Raw genomic sequence first — 23,593 nt, 5'->3', positions numbered from 1 at the left:
CGGTATTGGATTAGTATATGCACACCAAGGTATATGGAATGACTGGCCAATGGGGACCTGCTGGAGAGCATAGGGAACTCTATCCAATATTCTGTGATAATCTGTGTGGGAAAAGAATCTGTAAAAGAATGGATGTGTGTACATGTATAACTACATCACTTTCTTGTACAGCAGAAATTATTGCAACATTATAAATCAACTACACATCAATAAAACTTAAAAAAATTTTTTTAAACACAAAAACCAACACTAGGAGTTTCCTGGTGGCTTAATAGTTAGGATTTGGCTTTCACCTCTGTGGTCCAGGTTCAATTCCTGTTCTGGAAACTGAGATTCCAGAACAAGCTGCTGCATACCATGGCCAAAAAACCAACAAACAAAAAACCCTAAGATAATATCTATAAACATATACGTATATAAATGTTTGTTAAGTGCTGTATAATTAGCATATAATGAAGGAAAAGAAGTAACCTAATAAAAGGAGAGTCAAAGTCTCTGGAGACTTGACATTTGGACTCAAATATGACACACATTTTTAGTCACATCTATAAAAATCAACAGAAAATACTAAAAGGAATATTTTAAGTTAATGGATATGTTAATTAGGGCTTTGTCTCTGCCCTTAGGGTATATGCAAGATGATCCACTGGACTAGATCATACTGCAAAATTTTCTATTTTGGATCTACTTTAGGGGTATAATATGCTATTACCCGAACGCATATGTACAGATGGGAAAGACATGACCAGTGGGAGGCTGGGCAGGAAAGCCTGGCTCGCACTGCAGTCCTGGACAAGTCCTGGTGAGACAGAAAGGTTGAACTGGCCCAAGAGGCCAGAAGGTGGTTTCTGGCTTAGGCTTGATAACATTATTCAAGGTGTCCCTATGTTTGCTCATCTTCCTTCTACCCATTCTTGGAAGAAATTACACTTGAAATCTTAAGGCTGTGAAAGGACTTGCTTAGGACTCAGAAGCCCGCTGGTCAATGGTCCTCAGCCTATGAAGTAGCAGGAGGCCAGGGAAGCAGCACTGTGAATGGGCCTTTCGGCTGCCCACTGATACAAGGACAGAGCTTGGAGTACCTGCCTTTGACACCCACACACCCAGGTGGTATAAAGTTCTAGGCGCAGTGGTTAACGAATCCGACTAGGAACCATGAGGTTGCGGGTTCGGTCCCTGGCCTCGCTCAGTGGGTTAAGGATCCGGTGTTGCCGTGAGCTGTGGTGTAGGTTGCAGATGCGGCTCAGATCCCGCGTTGCTGTGGCTCTGGCGTAGGCCAGTGGCTACAGCTCCTATTCGACCCCTAGCCTGGGAACCTCCATATGCCGCAGGAGCGGCCCAAAGAAATAGCAAAAAGACAAAAAAAAAAAGAAAGAAAAGTTTGTAATGTTAAGTGTAAGACAGTTCATCAGAAAAAAAGACCCAAAAGCAGTTTTCCCAAGCTATTTAAAGACATGCTATTGTCTCTGGTTTGCATTCTTTTTGAAAATATGTAGTATTCGTACTTTTCTTTTTTTCTTTTTTTGGTCATTTTTGGCTGCCCCACGGCATATGACATATGGAGCTCCCAGGCCTGGGATCAGACCCACAGTCCTGACCAAAGCCACAGCCACAGCAACACAGGATCCCTAACACACTGTGCCGGGCTGGGGACAGAACCCCCGTCCCAGTGGCTCCCAAGACACCACTGACCCTGTTGCGCCACAGAGGAAGCTCCACTTTTTTTTTTTGAACATAGTGTGTCTTTTCTTTGGCTTCTTTTAAGACCTTCTCTTTAACTCTGGTTTTCAGCAATCTGATTAGGACACACTATGAAGTGGTTTTCTGTATGTTTATTTTGCTTAGGGTTTGTGAGCTTCTTGAATCCGAGGTATTATAATTTTTTTTAAATATGGAAAACGGGAGTTCCCATCATGGTGCAGCAGAAACGAATCCTATTAGGAACCATAACGTTGTGGGTTCAATCCCTGGCCTTGCTCAGTGGGTTAAGCATCCGGTGTTGCCATGAGCTGTGGTGTTCATCACAGACACAGCTTGGATCTGGCATTGCTGTGGCTCTGGTGTAGGCCTTTGCTGCAGCTCCAATTAGACCCCTAGCCTGGGAACCTCCATATGCTGTGGGTATAGCCCTAAAAAGACAAAAAATAAAAATAAAAAATAAATAAAATATAACATGGAAAAGTTTCAGCCATTATCCCTTCTTTCTCTGCTCATCTGGAACTCTGATTTTGCATATTACAGACAAGTTAATTATAAGTTGCTGATGTACTTTTATTTTTTCAGTCTTTTTCACTATATGCTTAATTTTGGATAAATTCTATTGTTTTTAAGTTCACTGACCTTTTCTTCTGCAGCAGGTAATCTGCTGTTAAGCCTTTAGAGTAAATTTTTAATTTCATATATTGTACTGTTCACTGCTATATGTTTCATTTAATTCTCTTATATACAGGTATCCCTCTTTTCAAAAGTTTGGTTTATGTCATTTCACTTAGATGAAAGACCTATATTAGTACTCGCTTTTGCTAAGCAAAAGAAATCTGAAGGGGATTTTTGTTTTTACAAAAAACAGGTAATTGCTTCTTCACTTTAAGCCATTTTTGGTGTACAAAAGTTTCATAGGAATGCTCCACTTTCAGATAGCAGGGAAACCTGTGTCTTCCATTCTATTCCTCTTTGTGTTATTTCTTTTAAGTACTTGAAATGTGCATAATAGTTGTTTTATTGTCCTTATCTGTCAGTTCTATCACCTCTGTCATTTATAGATTTGCTCCTAATGGCTAAGTTTTCTTCTGGTTATGAGTCACTTTTTTTGTTTTGTTTTGGTTTTTGCTCCTTGGAATACTAATGGTTTTTTATTTGATACTGGACATTATATATGGACTTTTTTTTTTCCTTTTGTTTTTTTTAGGGTCACACCCACAGCATATGGAAGTTTCCAGGCTAGGGGTCGAATCAGAGCTACAGCTGCCAGCCTACGACATAGCCACAGCAATGCCAGATCCGAGCCACAGCTTCAACCTACACAACAGCTCACAGCAACACTGGATCCTTCCCACTCCTGGGTATCTATCCAGAGAAAACCACGACTCAAAAAGATACATGTACTCCAATGTTCACTGCAGCACTATATACAATAGCCAAGACATGGAAACAACCTAAATGCCCATCGAAAGAGGAGTGAATAAAGAAGATGTGGTACATATACACAATGGACTATTACTCAGCCATTAAAAGGAAAGAAACAGTGGAATGTGCAGCAACTTGGATGGACCTAGAAATTATCATGCTACGTGAAGTCAGTCAGTGAGACACCAACCCCATATGCTATTACTTACATGCGGAATCTAAAAAAAGGATGCAATGAACTTCTTTGCATAACAGATACTGACTCAGACTTTGAAAAACTTATGGTTTCCAAAGGAGACAGGTTGGGGGTTGGGGGTTGGCTTGGGGGATTGGGATGGAAATGCTATAAAATTGGGTTGTGATGATCATTGTACAACTACAAATGTAATAAAATTCATTGAGTAATTTCAAAAATTAAAATAAAGTTCATTGAGGAAAAAAAAACTAGCACAAAAAGAAATCTATAGATTAACCTGAGTTGTAAATGCAGATATAAACTCATCAATAAAATACTGGCAAATCAAAAAACAAACAAACAAAAAAACCACACAGGATCCTCAACCCACCAAGTGAGGCCAAGGATCAAATCCGAGTCCTCATGGACACTAGTCAGATTTGTTGCCACTGAGCTACAACAGGAACTCCTATATGTGGACATTGTTGAGTGTCATGATTCTGCTGTCTTCTTTTAGACACTGCTGAGCTTTATTCCAGCAGGTAGCTATCTGTGGATCAGTTGGTTCCTATTAGCCTCTTTCTAAGCTTAGCTGGGGTGGGTCTAGAGTAACCACTTCAAGGATAGTTCAGCTCCTCTGGAGTCTTTGTCGAATACCTGGCATGATCACCATGGACTTACCATTTTGGCTAGTGACCCTCATCCTATGTGAGCAACGGGATTTCATTCAAGTTATAGCTCCCTGATCATCCTTTTCCCAGAGCTGTGGCACTTCACCCTGAGTGTATGTGATCCAGTACAACAAAGACTCAAAGGCACCATCGTTCCCTGTATAGGAGGAGTCTTCTTTCTGGAACTCTGTGGTGCGATTTCCAGCTGCTCTCTTTGGGATTCCTGCAACGTGATCTGGAATACATCTCCAGGAAGAAAGAAAGTTGGAGCAACTGCACTGCCCACTCCATTTATTTCACTCCCTCAAGGAATCACATCTTGCCTGGTCTGCTATCCAATGTCTGAGAACAACTGCATCATATATTTGATCTAGCTTTTTCACTGCTTATAGCAGAAAAATCAGCCTGGTCCTTATTAACTCCATCAGGGATGGAAGCAGATGCCACTTTTTATGATAATGAACCAAAGAGAATTCCAGAGAGATTATGTGTACCAGTGACAAATCAAAGGGCTAAAATGACAGGCATGTGCCAGAATGGGCCTGGCAGCTCATAATAAATTTTATTTCCCTAGGGTCCAAGGAAAAGCTACTCCTATCCACCTCTTGTTTGGTTTTATGATACTTTATTTATTTATTTTTGTCTTTTGTCCTTTAGGGCCACACTGGCAGCATACAGAGGTTCCCAGGATAGGGGTCTTTTCCAAGCTGTAACTGCCGGCCTACACCACAGTCACAACAACGTCAGATCCGAGCCATATCTGTGACCTACACCACAGCTCCTGGCAATGCCAGATCCTTAACCCACTGAGCGACTCCAGGGATCGAACCCAAAACCTCATGGTTCCTAGAAGGATTCGTTTCCACTGCATCACAACGGGAACTCCAATTTTATGAGACTTTAAATTCAATGCAGATGTACCAAAAAAAGTTAACACATGCCACCATTAGCTCTCAGTTTCTAAAGTAGTCAAGCTGTTGAAAGAAGAGAGTAAGAAAGAGGAAGTTAAGAGGATAGGTATGGTGGAAAAAAGGGGCTAGTTTTTCATTTTCTTTTCTTTTTTTTCTTTTTTTATATTTTTAGGGCCACGTCCGAAACATATGGAGGTTTCCAGGCTAGGGGTAGAATCAGAGCTGTAGCTGCCCGCCTACACCACAGCCATAGCACCTTGGGATCCGAACCTCATCTGTGATCTACAACACAGCTCACAGTAGTGCCAGATCCTTATCCCACTGAGCAAGGCCAGGTGTCGAACCTGCATCCTCATGGATACTAGCCAGGTTCATTAACCACTGAGCCACGACAGGAACTCCATCATTTCCAATATATCTATCATAGCCTTTCTTCCTTTCCTTCTCCTAAACAGTTTGTTGATGCTTCCTTCTCCTGAACAGTTTGTTGATGCTACAGCAACAGTTCTCAAGTTTTTGTTATTAGAGCACCATCCAAATATGTTCATAATTTGAATACTTTTTACCACCTTCATGAATATCCTAGTCCAAGCCACATATGAATTATGACACCAGTTTTCTAAATAATCCCTTAGCTTATACCTTTTCCAAAGCAGCCACTCTGATCCTTTTAAACAGTAATTCATGTTATCCTTGCCAAAAAATGTGTAACTGCAATCTAATCACGAGAAAATAATCATTCAAGTCCAAATTGAGACCCCCTACAAAGTAACAGATTAGTACTCATGAAAAGTCAATGATTTCAGGGAACACAAGAAAAGACTGCAGAACTGTCATGGACAGGAGGAAACTAAGGAGAACAACGAAACACAATGTGATATTTTGGGTTGTATGCTGAAACAGAAAAACAGGGTGGGATTTCAAAATATAGTGTTTTAAAGTACCTCAAAAGAAAGAAAAACATAAGTCAAGTGAGTGTCTTTTCTACTTGAAACCCTCACCTGGCTTTCTTTCCATCTTAATTAGATCACAGTTTCCAAACAGACCTATTTCCTCTTAAAAAGTAAAATTTTCCTGGAACACAATCCCATCCTTTCATTTACATATTGTTTCTGGCTTTTTGGGGGCTACAACAGCAGAGTTGAACAGCTACAACAGAGACTGCATGGCCTGCAAAGCGTAAAATATGTGTCATGTGGCCCTACAAAAAACCCAAAAACAAAAGCCTTTGCCAGTCCCCTGACTGAGGGCAAAGGCAAAGTTCTCACAATGGCCTTCGGTGCCGAAGTGATCGGGCCCAACCCACTCCTTTTCTGCCAGTCTCCTACTGCTGTGGCCCTCACCTTTTCTGCTCCAGCCACTCTGGCCTCTACTCGCTGTTTCACAAAATGTGCCAAGCCATGCTGTCGCCATAGGGCCTTTGCACACACTGTGACTCTGCTTAGACTGTCCAACTCTTGCATCCTGCAGGGCTTTGTCCAAGTATCTAATAAACCACCCCTTGGCAATACTGTTCTCCCTTTCTTTCTTTCTTTTTTTCTTTTTTTTTTTTTAGGGCCACACCCATGGCATATGGAGGTTCCCAGGCTAGGGGTCTAATTGGAGCTACAGCTGCCAGCCTACACCACAGCCACAGCAACGCCAGATCCTAGTCACATCTGCTACCTACCCCACAGTTCACGGCAACACCAGGGCCTCAACCCACTGAGCAAGGCCAGGGATCAAACCCGCAACCTCATGGTTTCCCAGTTGTACTCTTTTCCGCTGCACCACGATGGGAACTCCTGTTCCCTCTTTCTTATTTACTCTGATTTATTCTCCACAGCACTCATTACCATCCAACATATATTTGTTTTTTATTTATTTTATTTATTTTTATTTTTTTGCTTTTTAGGGCCACACCTGGGGCATATGGAGGTTCCTAGGCTAGGGGTCTAATTGGAGCTACAGCTGCTGGCCTCTGCCACAGCAATGCATGATCAAGCCACATCTGCGACCTATACCACAGCTGATGGCAACACTGGATCTTTAACCCACTGAGCGAGGCCAGCGATCAAACCCACAACCTCATGGTTCCTAGTCGGATTTGTTTCCATTGCACCACAACGGGAACTCCCATATATAAATTTTTTAATCTGTCCATCTCTATAAAGTAAGTTTCATTTGGCAGAGATTTTGTTTTATTCAGTGACAGGTCTAATACTTACCACTGTTTCAGTAAATATTTGTTGAATTACAAGCAAATTTTATAAGATGTTATAAGTATAAAATTTATTCCTGATTGGCATTTGTGTCATTGATAACCAATGCATAAGCAAACATCTTAAAAATTTAGCTGCTAAAAAAGTTATAGGCCAAAAATACTACTGAAACACCAGACAGTAATCTGTAATTTAAAATAAAGAACAGAAATAACTAACAACTTGGCAGATAATCAGCAAGTCTGCAGAAGACTTGTACAAGTCTATCAACCAACTTGACCTAGCGGACATCTATAAAATACTCCTCCCTTTTTTTTTTTTTCCCTCTATTTTTGGCCACCCTGCATTTGCGGCATATGGAGTTCCCAGGACAGGGATCAGATTCAAGTCACAACTGAAAACTATGGTGTAGCTGTGGCCACACTGGACCCTTCCTTAACCTGTTGCGCCAGGCTGGGGATCAAACCTGTGTCCCAGCATTCCCAAGATGCCGCCTGTCATATTGTGCCACAGTGGGAATTCCTAAAACACTCCTCTTGTCAACAGCAGAATCCATTCTTTTTAAGCCACATGGACCCTCATTCAGGATAGAACATATACGAGTCCATAAATAAGTATTTATGAATTTAAAAGGTCTGACATTATGCAAAGTCTGTTCTCTAACTACCATGGAGCTGAATTAGAACTCAAACAAGAGAAGGAAACTTGGGAAACACACAAATGGGTATAAATTAAACAACACATTTCAAAATAAACCATGAGTGAAAAAAGCATTTAGAAAGTATTTTGATCTGAATAAAAATTAAAACTTGACATATCAAAATTTATGTGAAGCAGCCAAAGTAGTACTTAGTGTGGAAGTTCATGAAATAGAAAAAGAGAGAAGTGATAAAGTCAACAAAGTTGGTTCTGTGAAAAGATCAAAAAATGATCATCAACTAAATAGCATCACAATGAATTTTTTCTACTTTATCTGATGGCCAGAGAGCTGGAGCTGAAAGACCTAAAAAATCTCAGAGGGGGAGGAAACTGTGGAAGAAAAAGAAAGGGAAATGGGGATGGAGTAGGAAGAATGAAGACAGGAGACTGCTGTTTAGCATCATAAACCTTGCTGAACTATTAGACTCTTAGCCATGTGCATATATAACTAAGAAATATTTTTTTCAAAAAGGAGGAAAAAAAAAGAGACAAATATAGAAAAACATATTCCTATGTAATGACAGACTACAAGTTATGGGCATGACCTAGTGTCTAATAGGGTTTTTTTTTTAAGATGTTTAATCTCCTCCAGCACCTTCCTCATTTTAGTACTTCAATAAATGCTAGTTCAGTGAGTGAAAGAACACTTAGAATGAAATCTGAAATCTGTTCTCTTACCTCTGTTTAAACAGATGATGAACAGGTAACTATGAGAGTTGAAGAAAACATCAGTATATAGAAAGAGGGCTACTGTTTCTGAAGTCAGTCTACTTCTCAGGTGCCTTGGGTGGAACAAGGTCCAAAACACAGCTAACTAACACCTGGCTGGAAGGAAGTGCACTACAGTGTCTAACCAGAAAAGATGAAACCCCACGTACAGAGTTCCTCCCAGGACACAGCACTGACATTGTGGATAACCATCAAAGAGAAACAGATAAAAAACTGCAAACTCTATTTTCAGTAAGACAAGTATTAACAACCAAAATTCTCAAGCTCAAAAGTTCCAATAACCCAAACTAATGCGTAGGATCGTGCAGACTAGCTCTATTTGCAGGAAGCAGCCAGAGTCTCTGCAGCTACAAAGACATAATCTTTGATCAAAAAAAACCCTAAGAGTGTGAAACACTCTGCAGTTCCTCCTCCCCTGTAAACCAGCTGCCTAGGGGAAAAAAAGCCATTTCCTTCAATGATGATTCATAAGGAAGCAACCACCACAGAAGTACACAAAAACAAGAAAAAAGGGAGAGATACAACAAAACCTATGAACAAAAACAAAAAACGACATTGATAGCCACAAAACAGAAAAGTTTCTCTTTTTTTGTTTGTTTGTTTGCTTTTTAGGGCTGTACCCTTGGCGTATAGGAGGTTCCCGGGCTAGGGGTTGAATCGGAGGTGCAGCTGCTGGCCTACAGCACAGCCACAGCAATGTGGGATCCAAGCCACATCTGTGACCTACACCACAGCTCATGGCAATGCCAGATCCTCAATCCATTGAGCAAGGCCAGGGATCAAACCCACAACCTCATGGATCCTAGTAGGGTTTGTTAACTGCTGAGCCACAAAGGGAACTCTCCAGGAAAGTATTTCAATAGCTGGTACTAGAGTAAACGAAAATCCATCTAAGTGTGGTCTCACCACATTTCACACAACAGTGTTGAACTCAAAAGTCTCAGTCCCATTGTTCTCATTTTAGAGATGAAGAAACTGAGGCAGAAAGAGAAAATGACCTGCTCTAGTGGCAGAATCCACACCCTAAATACAGATTATGTGACTCCAAACTCAGTGTTTATTACATCTTAGTGATCAGATAAATGGCTTCAGCAAGACGATCTTGAATCTTCATGAGCACATGGAAGTTCCCAGGCTACAGGTCGAATAAGAGCTGCAGCTGAGGCCTATGCTACAGCCACGGCAACACTGGATCCGAGCCACATCTTGAACTATGCTGTGGCTTTCAGCAATGCTAGATCCTTAATCCACTGATCAAGGCCAGGGATCAAACCCACATCCTCAAGGAGACCACATCAGGTCCTTAACCCACCGAACCACAATGGGAACACCCATAAGGATATATTTTTTTATTTGTAATTTAAAAATTTTAAGGCTTTTCTTTTCTGATAAAAATCAATACACTCATTGCAAAAAAAAAAAAAAATCTAATTTTACAAAACTGCATGGAATGGAAAGTGGTATCTCCCTCATAACCCCAACTCTCAAGGTATCTGTTACTAATAGCCTTGAGTTTAACCCACAAGACCATTTTTTCTTTTCATCTCATTATGCACATTAGGAGCTATATAAATGTGTGAGGTGCTTGAATATATTTACATACTTGCAAATGTTTCTACTGGATCAATTTTTAGAAGCAGGATGTGGGATCACAGAGTAAACTTTACATTTCAACAGCTATTGCCAAACCGCTTTCCAAAGAGGCTGTACCAATTTCTACTGACATACAATTATGTGATTGACAAACTGGGGATTACTTAAAATGTAAAATGTCTATAAAAGACAAAAAACATCATAAAAGAAGTTCATACAAAAGACAAACTGGACAAAAGAGTTAATTAAAGAGTTAATATCATAGAGAACAGACTGTGGTTGCCAAGGGGGAAGACAGAAGGAGTGGGAAGGACGAGTTTGCATCGGGGTTAGTAGATGCAAACTATTACATTTAGAATGGATAAGAAATGAGGTCCCACTCTATAGCGCATGCCAGAAGATAATATAAGCAAGGGAATGTATATGTATGAATGACTGGGTCCCTTTGCTGTACAACAAAAATTGACACAAGGCTGTAGACCAACTATACTTGAAAAACAAAAAAAAGTTCAACTGAAAAAAAAAGAGTTAATGACAAAGAGTTCATTCCTCTCATATACAAAAATTTCTCAAATTCAAAAATGATAAATAAAAAATGAGCTGAGGCTATAAAAATAAATACAAATGGCCAAAATACATATAAACCGACATCTAATTCTATTCAATAAAGAAACCCAAATTAAACTAAAGCAAGGTATTATTTTTTTACTCATAAAATCGGCCAAAGCAAATATCTTACAGAGCACGGGGCAGGGCCCTGCTGAAAGAGGGGGTATTAACTGGTCCAACATGCAGGCATCTTGCCCAGGTGTGAACACTTCATGTGGGTGGGTTCTACTAGCTATCCCACATTTAGAAACTGATCCCACATCAGGAACTACACATGTGCACCATCACTTATTTACAGCAGTGTTCAATGCAGTGTGACAAGAGCAGCAGAAGTGTGGAAATAGCCTGAATCAGCCTGTCAATCAGAAATTAAATAAAGGATGTTAAAACCATACAATGGAATGTTTTGTGGTGGTAACAATGATGCTCTGATAGCTACTCATCTTAGCATGGAGAAATGTCCATGCTATTAAGAAATATACAAAACAACTCCATCTACATATATGGATACAAGCCATAGGAAAAATTTCCTAGGATATATGTATTTCAGAATAGCAATAGTAGTTATATCTATAGAAAGGAATTACATGTAATTTTCCAATATATATTTCTATAATTGTTTGGAACAATATACATCTGTTTACCTGTCTATAAAAGAAAACATACGAATATTTTTATTTAAAAAGAGACAACAAACACTGAAAAGTTGGCAATCGGTGGATCAGAACCAGAGGAGGTTCTAAATCCCATCCCATTATGAAATGCTTTATAATAATTAAGGAAATATACAGTCCAGGGTGCTTTTTCCTATTATTTAAAAAAAAAAAAAAAAGCTCCTTGCTCAAGATTTACTCTTTCCAGGAATTCCCCCGGTGGAGTAGCAGTACAAACCCGACTGCTATCCATGAGGACATGGGTTGGATCCCTAGCCTTGCTCAGTGGGTTAAGGATTTGGTGTTGCCATGAGCCGTGGTATAGGTCGAAGACACAGCTCAGATCTGGTGTTGCTGTGGTTGTGGTGTAGGCCGGCAGCTGCAGCTCCAATTCAACCCCTGGCCTGGGAATTTCCAAATGCCACAGGTATGGTCCTAAAAAGACCAAAAAAAAAAAAAAAATTTACTCTTTCCTTATATCTTTTGAGGAGATTAAAAGAAGCAAATACAATAAAGATAATATTTCTTATTCACATGATACTTGGGACTGTTTTTTTGGCCACATCCACAGCATGCATAAGTTCTGGGGCCAGGGATCGAACCCACACCACAGCAGTGACAACGGTGGATCCTTAACCTGCTAAGCCACCAGGTAGCACCTTAACTTTTAAAATAATAATGTGGTTGCATCTTGGAAGTGCGGAGAAGGGGTAGAGAGAATAAAGAGACGATGAAACCCCAACAGAGTCTAAACCTTTCTCAGGTTTTGAAACTCCCAAAGATGGAGTTCCTGCCATGGTGCAGTGGGTTAAAAATCTGTGGGTTTGGGATGGAAATGTTCTAAAATTAGGTTGTGCTGATGGTTGTACAACTATAAAGATAATACAATTCACTGAATTAAAAAAAAGAACATGGACAACAGACTTGGGTTGCCAAGGGGGAGGGGGAGGGAGTGGGATGGACTGGGAATTTGGGGTTAATAGATGCAAACTATTGCCTTTGGAATTGATAAGCAATGGGATCCTGCTGTATAGCACAGAGAACTATATCTAGTCACTTATGATGGAGGATAATGTGAGAAAAAAAGAACGTATACAAGTATGTGTGACAGGGTCACCTTGTTGTACAGTAGAAAATTGACAAAACACTGTAAACCAGCTATAATGGAAAAAATAAAAGTCATTATTAAAAAAAAAAAGGGATCAGTGGTTAACGAACCCGACTAGTAGCCAAGAGGTTGTGGGTTCAATCCCTGGCCTCGCTCAGTGGGTTAAGGATCTGGTGTTGCCGTGAGCTGTGGTGTAGGTCGAAGATGTAGCTCAGATCCCATGTTGTTGTGACTGTGTCATAGACTGGGGGCTACAGCTCTGATTGGACCCCTAGCCTGGGAACCTCCATATGCCAAGGGTGCAGCCCTAAAAAGACCAAAAAAAAAAAAAAATTGCAGTGGCTGGAATCGCGTGGAGGTGTGGGTTTGATCCCCAGTCCAGTGCAGTGGGTTAAAGAATCTGGTGTTGCCGCACCTGTCGTATAGGCCACAGCTGTGGCTCAGATTCAATCTCTGGCCCGAGAACTTCCAGATGCCATGGGTGCAGCCATTAAAAAGAAAAATGAACCAAAAACCTCCAAATATCATAACTGCAAATCTTCAGATTCAGGTCAAAGAGCTAGAAATGGGGACTCGTAAAGCTTTAAGTACATAACATTATCCTACTGACAACAGATACTACCATTCCTGGATTGTAACTGCAGGAGAAAAATTAACACAAACATGACAAGTTAGACTTACATTTAACTATCAGATAGAATATATTATCTAACTTTGCTCATCACACATTTTATAAAAAAGGTTTCTAATAGTATATTCAAAATATAGTTTCAACTCTTAGCAATGACAAGTGGTAGAAAATAGTAACAGTTAAATAATTACCTCTCCTATGAAGACTACTATAACACAGTCCAACTTCTCTTCAGGATACAGATTATCAATAACAGAATGAAGAGTTTCCATGAGGTAAGATTTAACTTCTCTCTTCACTGTGGGAATTCCCATTACTATCGAAACTGAAACAAAATAATGATAGCAACTATATAAAAAGATTTTACAAAGACAATACAGAAAAACAGAAAAATACTTCAAACATATTATACCCTCTCAAACTGACAGAAATAATTGGGGAGGGGGGGTCAAAACAGACTACTGTACATTTCAGAAAGAAATGTAATCAAAGATATGGGCATAGTGATCATATCGTAATTCTTTTCCACATGGCTTACCCATAAGAAATAATGTCAACCAACTGATAAAGATGAAAGACACTAAACTGCATGTTAAAAACAAACGATGCTAAAGTATAAACAACAGATTTTATTATACGATTAAAAACTTAGGACACATCTCAAAACTTAACATCTTACACATTGTGTAAGGTAACCTAAGGAGGACATATCATCACTTCTGTGGCTGTTTTCTTCCCAAATTCATAACTTCAATCTAACCATGAAGAAGTGTCAGACAAATCCAAATTAGGGGGATACTCCACAAAGATCAGGAAGGACAAAGAAAGAATAAGAAGGAGTTCCCACTGTGGCACAGTGGGTTAAGAATCCAACTGCAGTGGCTTGGGTTGCTGCAGAGGTGTGGGTTTGATCCCCAGCCCAGCACAGTGGGTTAAAGGATCGAGTGTTGCTGCAGCTATGGCTCAGATTCAATCCCTGGCCCAGAACTTCCATGTGCCGCAGGTGTGGCCATTAAAAATAAAGAGAGAGAGAGACAGACAGACAGACAGAAAGAAAGGATGAGGAACTGTCCCTGACTGGGGAAAACAAAAGATCCAAGAACAGAATAACAATAATAATAATAAAATGACAAAATCTGAATAATATCTAAGGTTAAAAGCATAGCCTCAGTGTTAAGTTCCTGGTTTTGATCATTGTACTAAAGCTACAGGAATTGTGCACATTTACGAAACTGAGGAAGCTATATGGAAACTGTATGGCTCATGCAACTTTTTTTAAGCCCCCAGTTTCAGTCAGTTCTACCACAAAGCCTATTTTGAAATGCAAATAGTTCATTCATGATTAATACATTAGAGAACAACTTGAGCATAACATGGACTTCACATTTGCTCTCCTACCGTCTTGCCCCTGGAACATTCACTCACTAGGTGAACATAAAAAACTGCACCCATCTGAAGTGAGTTCAGGAGTTCCCGTCGTGGCTCAGTAGTTAACGAACCCGACTAACATCCATGAGGACGCAGGTTCGATCCCTGCCTCACTCAGTGGGTTAAGGATCCGGTGCTGCCATGAGCTGTGGTGTCAGTCAGAGACATGGCACAGATCCCACATTGCTGTGGCTCTGGCGTAGGCCAGCGGCTACAGCTCCAGTTGGACCCCTTGACTGGAAACCTCCATATGCCACAGGTGCGGCCCTAAAAGACAAAAAGACAAAAAAAAAAAAATGAAGTGAGTTCAGAAAACTGAACCAAGCCATGTAGAAATACCCCAAATGCACACACATCCCACACTGACCAGCCGCCTCAGTTCCCTGCACATTGTGAACAACATTTATCCACATTTGGTGATGACTCTCCACCAGATTTCAGAAACACACTTTGTACCACTTCACAGAAAGTTTCCAAGAGGCAGTCTCCCTGAAGCCCACTTGAACAAGCAAACTTCTAGTCTTTTTCAAAGTAGACTACCATATATTTATTGTAGTATTTATGCAGTTCTCAATCATTTAATACATGCAAAACTGTGCCACTGTTTTTATTAGCTCATCTTTTTTTTAATGTCTGACAAAGTTTTTGACTGCTGTGATCCCAACCCCATTTTTTCATTTTATTGCACAATTTTACATCACATGGTAATTTTTAGGAACAAATATTACATTACAGTAGGTCTGTATTTCTTTTTTCTTTTTTTCTTTTTCTGGCTACAGCTGTGTGGCATATGGAAGTTTCCAGGCTAGGGGTTGAATCAGAGCTGCACCTGCAGGCCTGCACCACAGCCACAGCAACATTGGATCTGTGCATCCCAGTATAGTAGTTATTTGCATCTGTGCCCAACAATGCAGCTTGTGGCAACACCAGATCCTTAACCTCCTGAGTGGGGCCAGAGATTGAACCTGCATCCTCATGAACACTATGTTGGGTTCTTAACCCACTGAGCCATGACGGGACCTCCTAGGACTGTATTTCACAGTAAGTTTTTTTGTTTGGTTGGTTTTTTGTTTGTTTGTTTGCTTTTTTGTCTCTTTGCCATTTCTTGGGCCGCCCTCTAGGCATGTGGAGGTTCTCAGGCTAGGGGTCTAATCAGAGCTGTAGCTGCTGGCTTACGCCAGAGCCACAGCAACGTGAGATCCGAACCGTGTCTGCAACCTACACCACAGTTCACGGCAATGCCAGATCCTTAACCCACTGAGCAAGGCCAGGGATCGAACCCGAAACCTCTTGGTTCCTAGTCGGATTCGTTAACCACTGCGCCACGACGGGAACTCCTCACAGTAAGTTTTTAAAAATAACACCTTAGAAAAATCAAGTATCCTATGTGCTATATGTTAATCAAGAAGCATTTTGCAAATGTTAAAAATGTCTTAATTATGTGACAATTTATTGGAGATATGACAAAATACTTAGGGGTCATAGAATTCTAAAGTTAGAAGGAAGTTTAAAGATCATGGATCCATGAAGCTACCACCATTGACCCTGGGGTTCAGAATACAAAGGTCCAAACAGCATAATGGATTTCCCCAAGTTTCCATGCCACATTCCCCTCTTCCATTCTGGAATGAGGAGTTTTCAAGGGCTCAAAAAGGGACTTGCTATATTTGTTCTGAACAGATGTAATGAACCTCTATGAAATGTGAGGCACTATTCTAGGTGTTAGGGATATAATAGAGAACAACATAGATAAGGTCCCTGTCTTCATGAGAACTGTCTTACATCCTCCAACAGGGAAAAGATAAATCATCTCAGAGGGTGATGTGCACTATACAAATTAAAAGGTGGCAATATTACAAAGAGTGAATGGGGGATGGGGAAGGAACGGTAACTATAGATACTACAGTCATGGAAGGACTTAGATATCAACTAAGATGGGAATTAAAGCTGAGAAAGAGCCAAGGAAAAACAGGAGGAAGCAGCTAGGCCCTGAAGAGGAAGGATCTTAACACAGCCAAGCAGCAGCAAGAATAAGACCTATCTAAGGTGGAACAAACCTAGATTCAGAGGAATTAGTGCAGGATCAGATCACATAGCACCTTAAGTTTAGTTTTATTCCTGAGCAGAAGAGAAAGCCATTGTAAGGCTGTAAGTGAGGGAGTGAAAATTTGCAATTTGTCATTTTATTTTATTATTTTATTTTGTTTTTTATTTCACTGAGATTGAGACATGTGGAAGTTTGTGGGCCAGGGATCGACCCATGCCACAGCAGTGACCTGAGCCTCTGCAATGCCAACATCAAATCCTTATCTGCTAGGCCACCAGGGAACACCTCATATTTGTAATTTTTAAAAATAACCCAATTTTGCGGAGAATCGACACAAAAGTGTTAAAAGCATAAAAGTATTTTGGAGCGATCTGCAAGCAAGTTAATGCAGTAATTAAAGGAAAAGATGGTGGTCTGAATGAGGATGTTTTAGGACGGAGATGAGTGAGCAGATCTGGGATACACGGTGGAGACCCCCACCAAGGGGGCTGATGATGGGGCAGACAAGGGAAGAGGGGGATTGAGAAGGAGGATGGGAATCTTTTTTTTTTTTTACTCAATGAATTTTATTACAGTTATAGGTGGTTGTTTTTCTTTCGTTTTGTTTTCATCTTTTTTTTTTTTTGGATGGGCAATCTTTTACTGAGCACAACAGACTTTCAGAGGAAAGGGCTCCATATCAAGATTTATGTTTTGATCATTCTGAGGTGCCTCGAGTGAGGATGAGTTACCCCAGAAGCAAATTTCCATTTACTTTAATGCACCTTGGAATTTTAATTTTTTTTTAAATATTTACGGTATAGATTAAAAGAGTAAGAACTATGACATAAAGTATTCCTATGAAATGCTAACACATAAGAAATTTTAAAACTTTGTTTAGGAGTTCCCATAGTGGCTCTGCAGAAATGAATCCAACTAGCTTCCACGAGAACATACGTTGGATCCCTGGCACTGCTCAGTGGGTTAAAGGATCTGGCATTGCCCAGAGCTGTGGTGTAGGCTGAGGACGTGGCTCAGATCTGGCCACGTCCTCAGCCCTTCTGAGGCTGTGGCTGTGGTGTAGGCCGGCAGATGCAGCTCTGATTTGACCCCTAGCCTGGGAACCTCCATATGCGCATGTGAGGCCCTAAAAAAAAGAGAAAAAAAAAGAAAAGAAAAACTTTGTTTACAGAAAATGCAAAATACCTGCAGACCTGCTGACACCAGCATATGAAAAGAAAAATGGCATGGGGTCATGATGCAAATTCCCTATTTCCTATCACAGTCTTAGATTGTTCTGTTTCTGTTTTGTCGCATTTAGATAGCATGTTTCAGAGAAGACGCCTTTTTTCCCCCCAAATAGACTGTTTTGGAGGTGAAATTTAAATTCTTTAGTTTAAACCAGGCACTCAAGAATTCCAAAAGCACTAAAAAGGAAAGTACTAATTTCAGCTAGATCTACAGAATTAGAATATCCAATATCTTTTCGTTAATTCACAAAATGCCACAAAAAAGACAGTTCCTCCTGCCTCTGGGGCACATGGTAAGGTCCCCTTGGGGAGGGGATGTGACTCGTAACAGGCAGTGAGTCACCATCACGTGTAATTCACGTGCTTGAGCATATGGAATTATGAAATCCTTCCTCCTCAGCAGAACAGAGCAGACATCTGAGGTGGTGGCTGCTCTGTCAGCCTGGATCTCTGGGTGGTCAGTGGTATACAAAGCCCACTACTGACCCTGATGAACACATCCTTTGAGCAGAAATAAATAGGACAACCTGAAATTACTTCGATTACTGAGATTCGGGGCTTTTTAGTTACCACTGCCTAACCCAGCCTGTCCTCTTCTATGGCTTACAACCTAGAAAATCTATGCACCCTAAAGGGTTGGAGTTTGAAAGACATACATTGGCAATGTGGACAATATGGCTATGTCATCCCTTTAGGAAGAACAGGTGGATGAAGGGCCCAAACAACAGAGCCAAAGGGTAAAGTACTTTGTTCCACTGATTAACTGTCCAAGGTTTTCAAGCATTAATTGGGCATCTGTAATTACTCTCTTCTGCACTAGATCATCTAAGTTACAGTTGTAAGATAGGTAAGGCCACTCCCTTCTGCTGTTTATAATTTGACAGAGCTATCAACTGTTATCTCAGTTTTCTTCAACTTTCCTAGGAAGGTTTCAAAGTCTAGTACTTATTTCCTTTAAAATCATGAACAATTTAGGAAAATTTTTCATTTGGCATTCTCAGTCTTCAACTGTTTGACCTTTGGTTAAAACTAAAGTACTTCCCTCCTCTTTTTTTTTCACAGCCACACCTGCAGCATATGCAAGTTCCCAGGCTAGGGGTTGAATCAGAGCTGCAGCTGCAGGCCCACACCACAGCCACAACAGATCCAGGCCACATCTGTGACCTACATCACAGCTCACACAACAGTGGATCCTTAACCCACTGAGCAAGGCCAGGGATTGAATATGCATCCTCACAGACACTACGTCGGGTTCTTAACCCACTGAGCCACAACGGGAACTTCTTTTTTCACTTCAGTAAATATTTAAATTACCTGCTATCTTCTACTGTGCAGTAATACCACTTTGGTAGATAACCTGCGGTGGGCCTTTTCTCAGCCATCCTGCTCAGCACTGAAAAGGCTCTTAAACTGAAGAGCCTTCATGTTTCCTCAACTCAAAGAAATTTTCTTCTATTACTTATGTGATTATTTCTTCCCTTTATTATCTTTGTTCTCTCCTCTGAAATTCCTATTAGGAAGATGTTAAAATTTGTGTCTACCCCTGTTCTTTACGCCGTTTATGTGGCATTCTGGAAGAACTACCTTTCTGATCACTAATTTGATCTTCAGCCATGTCTATTCTGCTTATCAGTCCATTTATATGCTCATTTTAAATAAAGACACAAAGATTTCTAACTCATGCTTTTAAAAGAGGTACCTTCAGGGAGTTCTTATTGTGACTCAGGGGAAACAAACCCGATTAGTATCCATGAGGACACGGGTTTGATCCCTGGTCCCGCTCGGTGGGTTAAAGGATCCAGCATTGCTATGGGCTGTGGTGTGTAGGTCGAAGATGTGGCTTGGATCCCATGTTGCTGTGGCTGTGGTGTAGGCCAGCAGCTGCAGCTCTGATTCGACCCCTAGCCTGGGAACCTCCATGTGCTGTGGGTGTGGCCCTAAAAAGCAATAAATAAATAAATAAAATAGGTACCTACAAGTTTTCCATTCTCATCCTTCTAAAAGTGTATTGTTTTATTTTTATTTTATATTCTGCTTGCTCTATAAATCATTACATCACTTGTGATGCTGTCTTTCTTAAATACCTGAGAACCCCAGTTGGACAAGATGGCCTTTTACCCATCCATAGTTGCTCTATTTGCTGCAGCCTGCCTCTGTAAATGCGTAGGAGGATTCAGATATAATGTAGGTGGGAACCTTTTGTTCTGTATGTGAGAATCCCAGCCCCTCTCTGGAGGGTCAGTAGCTGCCCTAAGCACTATTCTCCCTCCTTACTCTTAGGAAGGCTTAGATGGTCTGAGTGCTGTTCCTTAGCCAGCCTGACCACTGAAGGACAGAATTTTTAGCAAAAAGCAGTTTTCTCTGATCTAAAAAAAATAAAAGTTCTTAATATAAAGTGCCCAGGTGGGTTTTAGGGCTCCACAAAAATCGCAGACATTACATACAAAATTACTTTTTCTGTGCATTTTTTCCAAGTAGAAGGCTGAGGAGTTCCCTTGTGCTGTAGTGGGTTAAGGATCTGGCCTTAACTTAAACTTAGAAAATGTTTTACCCCCTCCCAAAACAGTAGCGTACCCAAGAATCCTATTGAATTAGATAAAAGATTAAATCAACTTTTCAAAAATACTAACATAAAGATGTATTTCAATATCTATGAAGTAGTCAGTTTGTCATTTGTTAGAGGGGACGAAAATATTTTCATCTCTACATCCTAAAATCTACAAATAAAAGATTAACAAAGACAAAATGAAGAAATAAAAAGTACAAAGGAATTGTAAACAAGTCCCACAAGGAAAACTCAAGAAGCTCTGGCGGCTCTAACAAGAGGAAGAAAACATATGCTACAAATTATCTTTTTGGTATTTTAGAAAAAAGAAGCAAACCAAAGTACTTGTATTATTCCATGAAAGGTTAAATGTAAGTGATGATATATCTTTATTTCTGTAAGAAAAAGTAGAGGCAGATGCATGAAAAACTTTCTTGAGATGACTGTAAGAGCTATTAATATTGAAATAAGATATAAGAAAAAAAAAAAGTCAGAGTTCCCGTCGTGGTTCAGCAGAAATGAATCTGACTAGCATCCTTGGGGAGGCACGTTCGATCCCTGGCCTCACTCAGTGGGTTAAGCATCCGGCATTGCCATGAGCTGTGGTGTAGGTCGAAGACTCGGCTCTAAGGTATAGGCCGGCAGCTATAGCTTGGATTCAACCCCTAGCCTGAGAACCTCCACATGCTGAGGTGGCAGCCCTAAAAAGCAAAAAAAAAAAAAAAAGAGAGAGAGAGAGAGAGAGAGAGAGAGAGAGAAATCATTTCTCTACCTCCCTATTATTTATTTATTTATTTAATGGCCACACCCATGGCATAAGGAAGTTCCCAGGCCAGCGCCTGAATCTAAGCCACAGCTGCAACATACCAGATCCTTTAATCCACTGGCTGGGCAGGGGATCAAACCTGCACCTCCACAGCAACCCCAGCCACTGCATTCAGATTCTTAACCCACTGCGCCACAGCAGGAACTCCTTACCCATTTTTTAAAATAGAAAGGTTAAACATTGTTTTGCTAGTGATACGGCTTGAACTAGATGTCTCCTGAGCCTTTTCAGCACTATTACTCTGGTCTTTAGAGAAAACTGTCCAACTCCTTTCAAGTTACTAGGCACAGATCAAGAATTTTTATTATTTGACCTGCCAGACTTCTAATGGTCAATGTAATACTCCCAAGACCCAATTGAGACCAGGAATGCCACCACAACAAGAAATAAAATAAACCTACCTCCTGTTCGTCCATTACCAATTTGCACAGCAGGTTGAAGGCTCCCTTCATTTTGTAATAAATGAGGCAAATGATAATAAATACTTGGCACTTGAAGAGGTTTTTTGCTTGTTAACTCCTTTAATAGCTTTAGGGTATCATCTGAAACACAGAAACATCTCATCAACCCAAGGTAATATTTTACTTGTAGAAATTGCTGGTTTCACAAACACAGCAGTAAAAATGTATGAGAACTGAAAGAATTTTCTTTTCATGCTTTGATGAATGGGATTTCCACTGACACTTGTGCAACCAGCGCCTCACAGAGTTATAATGTTGAGAACAGTCTGAATGAAGTTAAAAGGTCAGCCAAAGTACCAGGAGAAGGTGGGGTATGAATCACTCTTGTATAATGTGTCAGAACTCAAGCCCGACGGAACAGACTCCAAATACACTACCCATTCATGAAATTGCGATAATAACAACTACAATGACTGGCAGCACTTTTTGATGCTATCAAATTTTATCAAAATTTCACGTGGAAGATTTTTTAAAATTCAAGTACAGTAAGTTAAAGAGCACAAGTAGAGAATGTTTGGTACAGTTCATAACTTTCAAATCATTTTTCAGTTTTTATGAGAGGGACCAATGAACCATTTAATATAAAATAAAACCTTGATAGGATAAGCAATGCTGTTTTAAAATTCCACTGAACTAGAACTGAAACCTTTAAATAAAGAGGTTAGCAGTAAGGACTTGTAGCTTCAACAATTTCATACAGAACAATATGAAAACTCCACTAAAATATTCCAAAAATTCAGATCTGAAAGTTCTCAAGTGAAAGGAAAATAATGACCATACATGAAATTAAAGTTTACTCTTATGTTAAAGAAACAACTACAAATTACAAGCCAACACCCACCTATCAAATTAAACTAGCAGATTAAATGATCATATTAAACTTGGGTGATAATGCGATCGATGTTTCAGCTATTCAGAACAACATTGAAAATCCTCACCTATTATTAAGTAACTTTCCTTTTAGGAATTTAAATTTTATGCATCCAATAATTATTTAGTGATTATCTATTTTGTTCCAGCAACTGTACCATGTGTTTAGAAATCAGCAGGCATCATAACATAGATTCTGTTTTTAAGAACGTTATAATCTAATGAAAATAACTCAAAGCCTACCATAAATTTAATTGATTTATATAGAGAGATATTTTTCACAGTTATAAACTGGGGGACAAAAGCCATCCATAAAAATCTTATTCTCCTAAATGTAGAAAAATATTTAACCTATTATGGTCTATGATTAGCTGACATATTTATATAGCCAGTTAAAAATGGTATTTTTAAAGAATACTCAATGGCATAGCAAACTGCTCTAATAATTTTAAGAGTGAAAATAAGGCCATAAAACACACAATCACAATTTTGAAGAAGAATATGCATGGGAAAAAGACTAGAAGAAAACCAGGAATGTTAACCACTCCATAATTTTAAATGTTACTGTGCCATAATACAAATTTTATAATCAAGAGGGGAAGAAAGGAACATGAATCCTTAAAAATAAAGGAAGGGAAGGTTGCGAATCCCAAGATGAGAGGAATTAATGGTGAAGGATTATAGCAGCTAATGCTACATGAAAAAGTGTATTAATCTTGGAAGATTACACAGATTTTCAGACAAACAATTACCTACATATATCAAGTTTATCATTAGAAGAAGAACAGCAAAGAAACAGAAGATGATTGGCATTCATTTCACTTGAATTTCTCAGAGAGGGAACAGCTCAGACACTCCCAAAAGTATCCATGATGAAACAGTCTTTTTTTGTCTTAAAAGTCATATTTAAGAGCATTAACTACTTCAGATACCTCAAAAATCCCCCCGAGTCCATCTGAAGTCTGCACAAATGACAACAGAAACATGTATAAACACCAAGTTAAATATCAGTATCATTCGGAATTTCCCCCCCGCCCCCCGCACCTGTGGCATGCAGAAGTTCCTGGGCCAGGGATCAAGC

The 23,593-nt window shown here is 39.9% G+C and overlaps 1 protein-coding gene across 2 annotated transcripts in view; it reads right to left on the bottom strand.

Moving 5' to 3' along the window:
* Positions 1-23,593, bottom strand: part of MGAT4A (alpha-1,3-mannosyl-glycoprotein 4-beta-N-acetylglucosaminyltransferase A) — a 104,169-nt gene that overhangs the window by 37,812 nt on the left and 42,764 nt on the right. For both annotated transcript variants that reach the window (XM_047781480.1, XM_047781479.1), the window contains exons 4-5: positions 21,583-21,723; positions 13,298-13,431 (exon numbers count right to left, since the gene is read on the bottom strand). In XM_047781480.1, coding sequence (XP_047637436.1) covers positions 13,298-13,431; positions 21,583-21,723 — 275 coding nt within the window. The remainder of the gene's footprint in view (positions 1-13,297; positions 13,432-21,582; positions 21,724-23,593) is intronic.

Source organism: Phacochoerus africanus, chromosome 5 (assembly GCF_016906955.1).
Source record: "Phacochoerus africanus isolate WHEZ1 chromosome 5, ROS_Pafr_v1, whole genome shotgun sequence".
NCBI classification, from domain to species: domain Eukaryota; kingdom Metazoa; phylum Chordata; class Mammalia; order Artiodactyla; family Suidae; genus Phacochoerus; species Phacochoerus africanus.
The sequence above is the reverse complement of the archived record's forward strand: the minus strand, read 5'-3'. Positions and strand labels throughout refer to the sequence as shown.